The sequence below is a fragment of the Salvia miltiorrhiza genome, chromosome 7 (assembly GCF_028751815.1).
Source record: "Salvia miltiorrhiza cultivar Shanhuang (shh) chromosome 7, IMPLAD_Smil_shh, whole genome shotgun sequence".
Classification (NCBI taxonomy): Eukaryota; Viridiplantae; Streptophyta; class Magnoliopsida; order Lamiales; family Lamiaceae; genus Salvia; species Salvia miltiorrhiza.
Window position 1 is genome coordinate 59,979,667 of NC_080393.1, and position 14,293 is coordinate 59,993,959.

Here is a 14,293-nt window from a genome sequence, read left to right on the forward strand (position 1 = left end):
AATTTAAGGTGTAAAGCCTACTTATATAATCATTACTATATAATAATTTTGTTTTTAAATATAAAAATAATTATCCCGAATTTATATCTCTATTGGGGATCCCAAAAGAACTGGTCGTCAGGTCTAATTGCTGATGTTGGAAGGGGTGTTAGAGGGAAACAAATCTAATTCACATGTACATGTACATTCAACTATAAAAAAACTCATTCGAAACTTAATTTCGAGCTCGAATTTGACACTGCTTAGCTTGTTGATCTTGCGAACATATTCAAATTTATCTGCTCGTGATTATATTCGTGAACTTGTTCATGAACCCTTCATGTGAAAAACATATTTAGAAAGCTTGAGCAACTAATTAATCTAGATCACATTTTAAATATTTTTTTATAAATTTTTAACAAACTCAAGCTCGAACACCATTTATACAAATTTTTATACGATCTGAGCTCGAGTTAGGTTAATTGGTTGGCGAGCAGAGCTCGAGCTCGAACTCGAATTTGTATATTCCATGTCATGTGTAAGCAAGAAGCATAAATATACAGAGCTAAATAGGTATCCTAACATTAAGCCTCCTTAGCCACACAGAATGAAACACCATATTCAACACATCGTATCTCCTCGCCGGCCGATTCATCACAAAATGCCTCTTCACCTCCGCCACCCTCCGCCGCTTCTCCTCATACTCCTCCTCCCCAATCCCCTCCAATATCTCCTTCATCTCCGCTATCCTCCCCACCGGAATCTCCACCGAAAACGCGCTCCAATCCAGCACGTCGGAGAACGGCGGCGGGTACCCCTCGGAGATGATCACCGGCACGCAGCCGGCGTGCATGGCCTCAACGAGCCTCGGGCTCGCCACCTCGTAGCCGCTGGGGCAGAGGCAGTACTTGGCCCGGGCCATGAGGCCCATGTAGCTCGCGTTTTTGGGGAGATACTCATGCACTTGGACGTCGCCGTCGCCGACGCCCTTCCACCGCCGGAGGAGGGCCTCCCTTATGGCGCCGTGGGCCCCGCCCGCGAAGAAGGCGAGCACGGACTTGGAGGCGTTCATGTCCGGCTGGTTGAGGGCCGACGCCGGCACGTTGATCTCCGGCAGGGTGGCGTCGCGCCGCGGCTGAAACCCCTCGGAGACGTTGGCGTTGCAGAGGACGCGGATGAGGTGGTCGAAGAGGCCGCCGGCGGTGGCGTAGGGCCCCCAGTCGTGGCACGAGACGAGGAAGTGGTCGGCGCCGGAGCTCCGGTTCCAGTAGGGGTGGTTGCGGGCGACGACGGTGACGTAGTCGCGGACGACGGTGCGGAGGCGGGAGCGGTGGTAGTCGCCGTGGGGGCGGTAGAGGTAGTGGACGATGTTGGTGACGGAGACGGGGAGGAGGAAGGCGTGGGCGTCGTCGGGGTGGGCGGCCGACAGGCGGCTGCGGTGGAGCTCGGAGATGACGTGGCCCTCGGTGGAGTAGATATTTTTGGAGGGGCCCAAGTGAAATAGGGGGGGCTCGCCCTCTTTGTACACCCATATTTTGAACCTCTTCTCCATCTCTATGTAGCTCCTTCATTTCACAAAATTAAATATATTTCATATATATGTGTTAATTAATTGAATTAATTGTATGTAAATTCACCAAGTTTACTGTTTTTTTTGGATGTTTTCTACGACTTTCTAATTTTGCAATTGTTCTTAATATTTCCTCAATTTAAATCCCTTTCTAAGTACTCAATTGACATACATACAATCCTTCAAAAACAAATTTCTCTCAATTTTCGGTTTCGCCACGCTGGATATTCCAATATCCATGTCAGCTTTAAATTGGAAAAAAATTATTGTAACGAGAACATTAAGAACAAATTTTTAGATGGTGAATTATAATTATTAAAAAGTTAGGAAATCGTGGAAAATAATTTCGTCAATTTATAGACAATTAGCCCTAATTAATATTCTAGCCATGATCAATTTTCCTCAATTTAAATCCCTTCCTAAGTACTAAATGACATAGACGTACATACAACCCTTTAAACAAATTTCTCCTAGTTTTCGATTTTGCGGGAGCATTAAGAACAAATTTTCAGATGGTGAATTAGTATGCAAAATTAGAAAGTCGTGGGAAACATACGAAAATAAAAAAATGAAACTTCGTGAATTTATTGACAATTAACCCTAATTAATTTGCATGAGAGAGATGATTGAAAGAGAGAGATTGTTGATAACAACTAACTGGTGGAAAGCATAAGGGTTTCGATAAATGGAGCCTCTTGGAATGAAGTAATTGGTAGTGTGGTTGTGATTATTATTCAAGATGTTGTAAGTGCGTCTTCTTGCAGCTTCAAGAATGGCTGCTCGAGCTTCACTCAGTTCTTGCTCTATTTTCCCCACTCTTATCTGCAGCAAAAAAATTATTAACTTAAAAACAAGAAATAAAAGTAAAAAAATATTAATCTACATGCATATATATGCATAAACACAAATTAAACATGCATGATCTCCCGATGTTTACCTGGTTGTGATTATAAGTAAGAGTAGAGGGCCAAGAAGAGAGGAAATGGAAGTGAAAATTGAGGAATGAAATGAAGAGAATGAGAAAAATAGAAGGATACAAGACTCCAAATTTTGATTTTTCCATATCTACCGACTTGCCATTTTACAACTCTCTGAATCCATATATATGAGATGAGAGAGAGAGAGTAGTAGTAATTAGTGTGATGGAGAAGGCGACTTTCTTGTTATTTTCGTTCCATAATTAAAGTTGTGGGTTTATCTTTTAACTAAATTTTGGGATGACTGTTAACAGAAAATGCACACAAATATGTGAAGAAAACAACTCAAAGATATGGAATTTATATGATAATATAGAAAGGGGGATTTTCTTGTTGTTTTCGTTCCATAATTAAGAGTTGTGTGTTTATCTTTTAACTAAAGTTTTGGATGACTGTTAACAGAAAATGCGCACAAATGTGTGAAGAAAACGACTCAACTCAACTCAAAGATATGGAATTTATCCCTTTTTCAAATATTAGAGAGCTAGAATTTTGCGCCGGTTTCCCTTAATTCGCGTAACAATTTTATGTTCATCATCATCACTTTCTAGTATATTACTAGTTTTAATTGGCGAAAAAAATATATATATTTTCTAAAATTCATCACACATTTTTCAGATTTTAAGGAAAACTTAAAAATTTGTTAGTATTATGACTCTTAAATATCCATCAAAATTTGGAGATATTGAAAATTGGGTAAATATCATGAAAACCCCTAAACTATATCCACTTTATCAAAAATACCTTGAAACTTTTGAAATGTTCTCTAAACCCTCAAACTATCAGGTTTTTATCAAATATATCTCGCATCTATTTTTCAATTACCAGAAATTTGATGTGGCTCGCCGGATGCTACAATGTAATTTATATTACATATTTTTTAAATGACATGAAAAAAATGACTTCGTTTCGTACCATATTCTATCGTGTTTATCCATAATTCTAGGTTATTAGCGTGAATTTCAAACACGATAAGAGTGAATTTTAAATTTCAGAGTGGATTTTTTTAAATGATATGGTACGAAACGACGTCGTTTTTGTTATTGCATTTATAAAAAATAGAATATAAATTACATTGTGGCATCCGGCGAGCCACAACATGTTTTTGGTGATCGAAAAATAGATGCGGGATATATTTGATAAAAACCTGATAGTTTGACGGTTTAGAGAACATTTTGAAAGTTTCAGGGTATTTTTGATAAAGCGGGTATACTTCAGGGGTTTTCATGATATTTACCTTTGAAAATTTGTAGGATTTTATTATGTCATCGACTTCATAGTTATTTAATTATAACTTTTAAATATCCAACAAAATCTGTGATATTGAAAATTTGTAGGATTTTATTATCTCAAAGACTTTATAGGATTCTTAATGCCCCAATATAAATACAAAATTCCTCCAGAAATCTCACATCTCCATAAGAAATTTTAACATATTCTGCCTCTCTCCACCACCGTCTGCCCCTTTCTCTGTGTTTGATCGGTCGAGCAGCGGCAGTCCACAGAATTGTAGCCGCTATCAACCTAACGACATCGCCCCACCACTTCGTCTCTAAAAATTGACAGCACCAGTCGATCATCTGCCCTTAATTCCCTACACGGTTCCAACATCTGCCCGTGAAGTTCCAGTTGATTTGCCCATATGGTATATAGTGAAGCTGAGTGTTGTTCTATATATAGTCAAGTTTTGTACCAGTTCTTTGTTGGTGTAATTTATTGGTTTAAAAAAAATAATCAATTTGCAGGTTTTACCAATTATGCAAAAGTTCAAATTTAACTAGAAGGTATTAATTTATGCAAAAACTTTCAGTAAGTAGGAGGAGGAAGAGAGAAAAATTTACTGCATTATGTAAGATCTGTTTATTTTAATTTGTAGTTATTTATTGTATCATATGTTTTTTTAAAATATTTTTTACTATTATAACAATCTATAAACTTATAAAGTCTATGAAAAATAGAATTTCCTAAACTCTAAATAGAATTAAACAATCCATGAAATATCCATGAAATTTGGTAAAATCCGCCTATTATAATTTGTCAAAATCTTTTAAATTGTGAATTGAATTCACCCTTAGAGCATCCACAATGCTTGTTGCTTAGAGGGGTGTCTTAGGAGTGGGCCCCACCTAAGACACACCCCTCTCCAATGCTTTGTGTCTTAGGTGGGTGCTTAAATCCCCATTTCCACAAAATTCATATTTCTACACTTTTATTTTTAAAATTCAAATTTCATCTTTGGAAATATAGAAGAGAGAATTGTTTTTGGGAGAGAATTGTAGTTGAAGATGTTGGTGAATTTGAAAGAGTGGAAGAGTGGTATTTATAGAAGGGGAAAAAAAGAAAAATAAATAAAAAAATTCAAAAGAGCCGTTGAAATCAACGGTCGATTTTTTTTTTTTAAAAAAAAAATTGTGAACGGTCGAATTAATTCAAAATTACCGATTTTTTTTTTAAAATTGGGCCCGTCCGAAGGACGCGCCATACTCTCTCCTCTCTCGCCCCGGGTCCAGGCTTCGACCCCGCCTCGCATCTGGGCGCATCTCCAGCGCGCGGCACCCACCTAAGACGCGGGTCGATCCCGCCTTCGCAACTCGCGCTGTAGTTGCTCTTAGTCATAATATCAGAATTGATGAGTTATTTGGCACGACAATCGTCATTATAATTTTGAAAGAATTAGATTTGTACTAGGCACTGAAAATTAGACTTGTACTAGGGGTGCACGGTGCACCGCAATCAACATGATGGTTTTGCATGAGGGAACGTCTCATACATCCTGATGAATGTTCTCCCAACAAATTATCTCCCTGTTTCAGTCGCACTATCGATTGCGATTCTCCAAGTCTTCACTATCAATATTCCAAATAACTTTTTATTAAAATTCGCGTGGTGGTCAATTATACATATTTATATAAGTATCAGCAACATAAGACCATCTTTGTACATTTTTCATTTTAGTTTGTTTTGTTGATCAAAACTATTTTCTTTCTGTTTTAAAAAATAAAATACTAAATGTTATACTATAAAATTGACCGGCCTTATTAATATAGTAGATTTGAAATGAAGATGAATTGATTTTATAATTATAGACGTGTGAAATGAATGAGCAAGATCTTGACAAAATCTTTTTTATCTAATGATCATTATTATCTAGTTAAAATTTCCACCAAAATATCAACATTTATTTTTTCAAAATTTCTATTTGTCTAAAAGGAGTTTTTGAACTTTTAATTACTTTTTATAGATTCGTATTTCATAACATATTTTTTGAAATTTCGTTATTTATCCAACTCTAACAAGTTGTTGCGTAAACACATAAACTTTAATCCATTGAAAACTAATAAAGCAAAAACAAAAATGTTAGAGGATTTAAAAACTGATATTAAAAGATTAAGAGGAAAATTAAGAACTGATATTATGAATAAACAAAAAAGAATTAAGAAAAAAAATAAAAAATAGATTTATTCAAAAAAGATGAGAGATGAAAGAGAATTTTCTTAAGTTTAATTTTCTAAATAAATACGTTTTACTTTTTAAATCCAATATTTACATGAAATATATCAAATTAAAGCTCTCGTTGTGATCTTTAATTAATATGTGTATATAATATTTTATAATTAGTTAAATTTCACAATTTTAGAAAAGAAATAGAACATAAAAATAATTAAGAAGATAAATAAAAAGAAAATATTTAGTTTGGTTCTAAACACACACACACACATACAATTTACAGATAAACTTTCAATTTTATTATAATTACAAAATTATCACTCAATATAAAATTAAGTTTAAATTAAAAGTTATCCTTTTGATATATTATACAATTATACTCTCCGTGACTCCGTCACAATTCAATAGGTCATGTTTCCTTATTTGAACGTCTCAACTCAATAGGACATTTATTAAAATAGAAAATCATACTCCCTTCATCCGATAAAAATAGTCCTAATTTTCTTGTAATAATCGTGCCAAACAAAGAGTAATATTTTTAATATTCCTATTCAGACTTGTAACCTATTGAAGTGAGACAGAGGAGTAGATAATAAGTCGTCCTTGAATAGTCGCTTGAATTTGTCAACTAATAAATCCCTAATCACTTTTTACAAGTGCATGTGTTCTTATACTTCTAGCTATACCTAAATACTGATTGAGTCTTTCATTTGGTTTAGTTGGATCTTTAAACTTCATAGTATTATGTCGTAATTGATTTCAATAAATTGTTGATAGTTATTGGAAAAGTAATAACAATTCGACCTAAAGTTCAATTATCTAATTAAAGAAATGAAAATTCGATAGCTCAACTTCTGAAAACGTTAACGTTCAAAACCTATTTAATTTAGTGTCAATATATAAAAGTATCCACTTTCATATTGTAAAATTAAAATCTAGCCTATGAAATAAAAACATAAAATTTTAGCCAGTTTTTGCGTGAAAAGACTAAAATGCCCCTCCTTAAATATTTGCAATTTCTCTTTCTCTGTCATTAGCACTCTCTTCTCTCTTCTCTCTCTCTCTCGGCGATTCACCGGCTTCTCTCTTCTCTCTCTCTCTCTCGGCGATTCACCGCCAGATTTCCGCACATTCCTTCACCGCCATTCACCTCCGTGAAGACTATGGTTATTTGCGCCCCGCCGCCGCCTTCGTCTTCATCGTCGTCCGCAACAGAGTTGGCGATTCCGGCGGCGTGGTGGCCGCAGCACCACCGCTGGCGAAGCTAGATCTAGCTCCTCCGCCTTGGTCTCTCTCTTCAACCTCTGCCGCGAAGCGCCGCCGCCCCCAGCCTCGTCGCCTCTGCCATCTTCTGCTTCACCCCCCACCGCGAAGCGCCGCCGCCTAGGCCTCGTCGTCTCTGCCCCGGCCTCGTCGCCTCCGCCATCTCCGACGTCAGGTAGGGGCGGCGCTCCTTCGGCTTCTTCTTCTCCTCCTCTTTCACGGTACAACATCGACTGCAATTTCTCTTCGTTTTGAGCCATTGCCGAGTAATTTTGGGGATTTTTCAGGCAAAAAAAACCCTAGTTCCATATCTGAGTAATTTTGGTTCTAAGATCTGTTGATTCGGAGATTGAATGTTGAGATTGTTGATTCGAAGGAATTGTTGTATTTTAATTGTAGATTGAATTGATTCGAATAATATTTTGTTGTATTTTGATTGTTGATTTAGAGGAATTGATGTATTTTGATGGTAGATTGAGTTGTTGTATTTTGGTGTTGTACAGCAATTTGATTGAGCTGTATAATTATTTTTTTAATATTCTTAAATTCACAACCAAATTTATGAATTCACAATTTAATGTTCTTGAATTCACGACCATATTTATGAATTCACAACTAGATTTAAGAATTCACAACTAGATTTAAGAATTCACAATCAGGTCGATGAATTCACAACTTAATGTTCTTGAATTCACAACTAGCTCGATGAATTCACAACTTAATATTCTTGAATTTACAACCAAATCTATAAATTCACAATCAAAATAAATTACAGTTTTAATTGTGAATTCAAACTTTAAAAACTCAAATTCACAACTACTTTAATTAACAATCAAAATAAATTCTAATTGTGAATTAAATTCAGGTTGTGAATTCGACTGATTGTGAATTCACAACCAACATAAATCTGGTTGTGAATTAAATTTTGGTTGTGAATTCGTTTGTTGTGAATTCACAACCAAAAAATTCTAGTTGTGAATTAATTTTTTGTTGTGAATTCGACTGGTTGTGAATTAAAATTTGGCTGTGAATTCGACTAGTTGTGAATTCACAAACAAAAAATTCTGGTTGTGAATTCGACTGGTTGTGAATTCTCAATTCACAACCAGTGTGAATTCACAACCAAAAAATTTTGGTTGTGAATTCACACTGGTTGTGAATTGCGGGATTTTTTAAAGGGGTAGTGTAAAGTGGCCATTTTTTTAATTTTTAATGTGGAAGGGTATTTTGGTAACAGTGGCCATTTTTTTATGTTTTTATTTCATAGGCTAGATTTTAATTTTACAATATGAAAGTGGCCATTTTCAAAATCCACTCTTTAATTTATGCATATTTCGTGTATTAATTCCGGAATTCTTCTTAATTAATAAGGACAAGGTACGATAGCTAAGCATCCCCGTCGCTGATAAAACCTTTAATTAGTTAAAACTTAGTACGTTTACCTAAAAGGCCATAAAGAATTTTAACGTTTCACTTAATAATAATAATAATAATAATAATAATAATAATAATAATAATAATAATAATAAAGAATGTAATATTAATTGTTTCTGATACGAATTAAATAAGAAAGTGTTTATTCAAATTTACGACGAGTTAGAAGTCAATTGATCAAGGTAAAACTGATCTTTTTTTCTTTTTCTTTTAAATGTAGCGACATAATAACAAAAATATACACTTCTACTTTTTACTTCTATATTAACCAGTGCTAATAAATAATTTTTTTGAAATTGTAATTGAACATGACATTGACACATGATCTGCTTCTGCTGTGATTTAAGTAAAATCAGTAAGGAAATCATTTCCCTTAATTTGGTTATGTTCTTGCGCATGCGTCTGAAACAGTGGAACCTATGCACCAAATCACATGCTTGTAACTTTTCTTCAAAATTTAGTGAAATTAAAAACCTCATTTTACAGACCATTTTCTACTAATGTCTTTTGTAAATTCAACAAGCTAAGCTATACAAGACAAAGAAGGCTACATGTATCAATGAATTGAAAGATATTGTAAACGTATGCATGAGCAAACGTAAACTGAAAGCTAGCTCTCCACTAAAATACTCCCTCCGTCCCATTTAATATGTCCATTTTTCCATTTTAGGTTCTCCCATTACAAATGTCAACTTTCAAAAAAGAAAATCTCTTTATCCCACAAAAAATTGTGGACTCCACCACTCTCTATTACTTTAACCCTTTTATCACTCTTCTTCTTAATAACCGTGCCTAAAAATAAGTGGCCATGCTAAGTGGGATGGAGGGAGTGCTATATATAAATTAAGGGAAAAAGAAAAAACTTGATGGTGATGGATGGGATGAGCTAAAGCTTGAGATGAGATAGTTTTGTGAGTGCTGCTTTGATTCCATCCAAGTCAGGTTTTTGGCATTCCACAGTCTTTGGATCATCAGCAGAGATGACATGGTGGAGAGGATAGCTTCTGCAGTTGGAGTGAATCTTAGCTGCATTTAGGCAATATCCCTTTAGAATCACAGTTTTGGGGATTCCACCAAAACTTGCCTCATAATCTGAATCTCCCAACTCTCCAACAAAAATCACTGCTTTTGACAACTCCATGCCCCATCGAACATGCAGATAACGAAGGGCTTGAGCTCGAGAAGCAAGGACGGGGACCACGTTTATCCTCTCCCCGTTTCTGCAGTACACGGCATTGCAGCGAAGGGCCTGGATTCTCATCAATCTCCTCAATTCCCTGAAAGGAGGAACCTGCATGCATCACAAAAGATCAAATTGAAGTGCTAGCTCCTGCATGCTCATGCTCATGCTCATAGATTATAAGTTGGACTAGAATTAACTAAACTTACCAATGCCGGATCGCGTACACTGAATCCGTAGCAATGGGAAGATCCTGACTCAACTTCAGTGATAAGAGGCCCTTCTTTATCATCTGGTGTTTTCTCATTCACAGAGGCAGCCCACCTCACCAAATTATTCCTCAAGCTTTCGCCACCCCAGCTATAATCGATGTGAGAATGATAATCTGTGTCTACCAAGTAGTTTGATTCCGAAGAACTACTCTGCTCCGGTGGGAAGTAAATCTCACTCCCACTGTTGCAGATGAATGCATCAAAATCACTGGATTTCAGCCCAGCCTTGTCAAGATGGCTGTTTATTTCAGATATACTAAACGATGTGGATAAAATGAATCCGGTTGAGGGAGAATCCTTGCTTGAGTCAAAAATGGTCTTAGTGATACCTAGAACATCACCTACTGAATCACAATCTACAGAGACTACTAAGATCAGTTTCCTCGTGCTCAATTTAGGGAACCTGTCTTGTTTCTCATTTGGTGACACCTTCAATGGTGCACTCTTCACCGGTTTTTTCCCATCAAGACCACTTTCTTTGCCTTTGCTAACTACATTCTTAATCCCTTCAGACTTGTCTCCATCTAATGAAAGCTTCAAATTTAGTGATAGATCATGGATATCTCTCAAGGAGCCTCCAGGGGAATCACATTCTGGATCTGCATAGGGATTGTCTGGCCTTTGCCATTTCGGCTGCCTCTGCTTGCAGCTCGTTATTCGGGCTAGATATGTCCTGCAGTGCTCCGGCCACGAGAAACGGTGAATGTTTCTCAAGCCGTGCTCCCTACATCTGGCCCAGAGATGCTTGTCAGCAACCAGCTTCAGAAGAGCATCAGCAATTGACTGCTGATCGTGTGGATCGACCAGCACACCGTTGTCAAGAACCTGAACGAATTATCTAGTGGTTATCATAGTGATACCAGAATGTAACAGGAAATCTCATACCAACCCTGTGAATGTCGACAGGACCTCCATTTTTTGTGGCGACAATAGGCAGACCACGAGCTGCTGCCTGCATAGAGACAAGGGATTTTCGGTCGTTAAGTCAACATAGATACATATTTGTACAATCATGGAAAGAGAATCTGCAGGCACCTCAATCAAGGTGAGACCAAATGGCTCTATGAAAGCTGGATTTATGAAAACACCCTGCAAAAGAGTTCAAGCATTAGGCTGTCATTACTAATAGAAAAGATTGAACTTAATGCGATTTGCACCTTTGTCTTGGCTGCTAGACGGTATATTTCAGGGACATCACATTGCTTGTGATGTTTAGGATATGCAACTTGACCATACAAGTCATATTTGTCGATCAATTTAATTATAGAAAGGAGGACTGATGAATTTGTAGCAGACATTCCATCAATATCATCCCTGTTTCCCATTATCAAGGTCTGCAACATAATGAAATAGAATAATATAGTGAAGCAATTGAAAACAAATGAAGAAGAGTGCTATTCTAACAGCTAAAAAACACTCGTTATAACGGGAGAGAGAGTTATTCAATAGATACAACATACGAGGTTCGCAAGATCTCTCAGGGCGCGGCACTCTCCGAAAGCTTTAACTAAAGTGATCAAATTCTTCTTCGGGTCTGGCCTAGCAAGAGCAAGTATCATTGGCTTGCGCGGATTGGTAAAGAAGCGCATGATCTGCAGCAAAGTATAAATAGCATAAATCTGATTGTTTCACTCAAAAAAAGGATAAGACAACCTCCCACCTAGTTCTGCATTGATGAGCAATAGCATCATAATAGGCTAATAGCACACCTCTCCACCAAGAAATTATATTAACAGAAGAGTAAATATATTAAACCTCTGACCAAATAGGCGGATCTGAAGCTCCAGAATTCTCATTCCCATCTATTTCTCCATCAATATCTCCATCATGAAGAGAAACATTACGGAATTCCATTCCAGGAGGAATCACCTGAAAATTTTGATTTTATGTGCATGATTCAAGAAGAACAATGGAGGCAAAGCTGTACTACATCTGAAATGGACAGATATGATGTCAGGACTTACAACCATCCGCGGCATGATCCTCCCAAAGCTACTAACATTTCGTTTGATACGGGCTCTTAGCTTGAGCTCTAAAACAGGATCAAATCCATCATAGAGCCGCCACTGCTCTTCTATTTCCTGTCTTGTGCTTGTGATTATCACTTCAGAAACATCAAGAGAGATCTCCTCAGCCTCAATACGCCGCATAATCTTGTAGACTGAGTCTATCTCCTCCCTTGATTGCCTCCCTTGCTTCAAGAGCTGCTCTAGTTTGTCACGTCCGAGAGAGTGGCCAGTGAAAACCATCGGCACGTTTAGAACACCAGACAAAAGAGCTGCAGAGTTACCTGCATCAGCATAATGTCCATGGATAGCAATAGGCCAGAGCGGACGCTCGCTGCCAGTTTGCTTGCCAAGGACCTTTGACATCTGCATTATGTGGCTGAGTGCACCATCAACAAATTCCGGAATATGAGGCCACAAAATTTCTTTAGAGAGGTACTTATCTTTAGGGCCAAAAGGGATGCGGATTATATATGCACCACCACTCTCCCCAATTTCGTCGTCCATTTGGCTCTCGGGACTCAATGGATTTAACATCTCTGTTGGCTCACCATATGTCCAGTCTACATCTGGTGCCATTACTTGCCTCGTTAGCAAATCAACACGATAAACTCCTGGCATTGAACCTAATGCTCTTGCTAGCTCCACAACATACTTAACCTGAAAAATGCCAGAGAGCAAGTATGCATGGTGCCAAGTCGAAACAAATTATTGAAGACATCTGGAGCTCAACTCTGTTTCGTATACCTGACCTCCCGTATCAGAATCCCGGCCAAGTTCCATGTTTTCTCCCCTGATCAATCCATGAAGACTGCAGGAGAAAAGAGAGGAAAATTCATATTGATTGCTACATCCTCACTTACAACGTTAGAAGCGGAAACAATCCCACACCTTATCAGGACAAGATACAGCTTCTTATCCAAATTTGCCATCATATCCACAGAATTAACTCTCGACATTCTTCCTCTCGCACTGTCTCCGTGAGCTTGCATCTCACCAACAGTATCCCCCTTTTCTCCCTCGGATAAGTCCTCTGACATATCAGCAGCAGCCTGTTTACGGGCCTTTTCACGTTCAAGACGCTTCTTCGCCTTGCGCTGCGCTTCTTCACCCTCAATCTACAAGTGGCATACACCACAGCAGCGCTTCAGTACATCAATTCATCACAACTAGCTAGATCGAAAATGTCGTTCATCTATGGAATGGATCACTGACCTGTCTCTTCTTGCGTGCCAACGTCCAAATCCTCCAACACATATTCTCCAACCTCGTATTCCTCTCCTCCGAATTCCGGATTGCTGATGCCTAGTGCATGCAATTATGCAATTATGCACATTACATCAGACGCAGAATCGCACAAACAACAATTCATAGGCAAATCTGGACAAGATATAGTATATCGAGGTGACACATCACACAATTAAATTCAAAATCATCAATCAAACAACAAGCAACAGTCGATCGATCCATTCATCTCAATACCGCATCAATAACTAATCCATGGATACGTAGAGACGTAAATGACATTTCATAATCGAAAGGAAAATAAAAAAGGAAGGAATTAATTAATTCCGGCACGTACGCGAACCCAGGAGCGGTGGAGATCGGTCTCATTGAAGCCGGTGATGACCTCTTCGACGAAGTATTGGGCGGGGCTGAAGCGGCCGCGCTCGCGCAGCAGGAGAGATGATTTCTGATCGTTGATCCCGGTGTCGACGTCGAGGATCGCCTCGAGGTAGCTGTTAATCCAGTCGTTTCCCGCCATCTTTGCAGAGATGGTGTGTGTGTGTGTGTGGAAATGGCAGTGATGAGAATAGATTAGAATAGAGAGAGGCGGTTATAGCTGGTGATGGTAGTTGATGAAACGTTTGACTCGCTTGTTGCTCGGGTCTTACACTCGACCCGGATCCGCTTTACCGCCATATTAATCACCTCCACCTCCATTTCTCAATACAAAATTATAATTCAAATATGAATTACTATAATTCAATTTTATCTAATATAAAATCTACAAATATATGTAAGTAAAATTGTATATGTTCATAAAGTTTGGAACTAATTTTACTATCTAATTTAGAGCTGCGACACTCAAAGACTCTCATTTGTGAGAGATCTTGGGTTCAGTTTTGCATGTGTACGATGATATTTTTTCACTTTAAGTGGTG

At 37.8% G+C, this 14,293-nt stretch overlaps 2 protein-coding genes across 2 annotated transcripts; both read right to left on the minus strand.

The window, feature by feature from the left end:
- Nucleotides 1-361: 361 nt before the first annotated feature.
- On the minus strand, nucleotides 362-2,699 carry LOC130995279 (probable glycosyltransferase At5g20260). The gene is made up of 3 exons (XM_057920512.1): nucleotides 2,487-2,699; nucleotides 2,208-2,371; nucleotides 362-1,544 (listed from the first exon to the last, which is right to left on the minus strand). Exons 1-3 carry the CDS (start codon nucleotides 2,610-2,612, stop codon nucleotides 545-547), a joined length of 1,290 nt encoding a protein of 429 aa, XP_057776495.1. The 5' UTR covers nucleotides 2,613-2,699; the 3' UTR covers nucleotides 362-544.
- A 6,391-nt stretch (nucleotides 2,700-9,090) lies between these two features.
- On the minus strand, nucleotides 9,091-13,959 carry LOC130995280 (probable sucrose-phosphate synthase 1). Its single transcript, XM_057920513.1, has 12 exons — nucleotides 13,711-13,959; nucleotides 13,344-13,433; nucleotides 13,020-13,246; nucleotides 12,876-12,939; nucleotides 12,087-12,788; nucleotides 11,878-11,991; nucleotides 11,583-11,714; nucleotides 11,280-11,456; nucleotides 11,158-11,211; nucleotides 11,012-11,074; nucleotides 10,060-10,947; nucleotides 9,091-9,961 (listed from the first exon to the last, which is right to left on the minus strand). Exons 1-12 carry the CDS (start codon nucleotides 13,891-13,893, stop codon nucleotides 9,557-9,559), a joined length of 3,099 nt encoding a protein of 1,032 aa, XP_057776496.1. The 5' UTR covers nucleotides 13,894-13,959; the 3' UTR covers nucleotides 9,091-9,556.
- Between the last annotated feature and the right edge of the window lie 334 nt (nucleotides 13,960-14,293).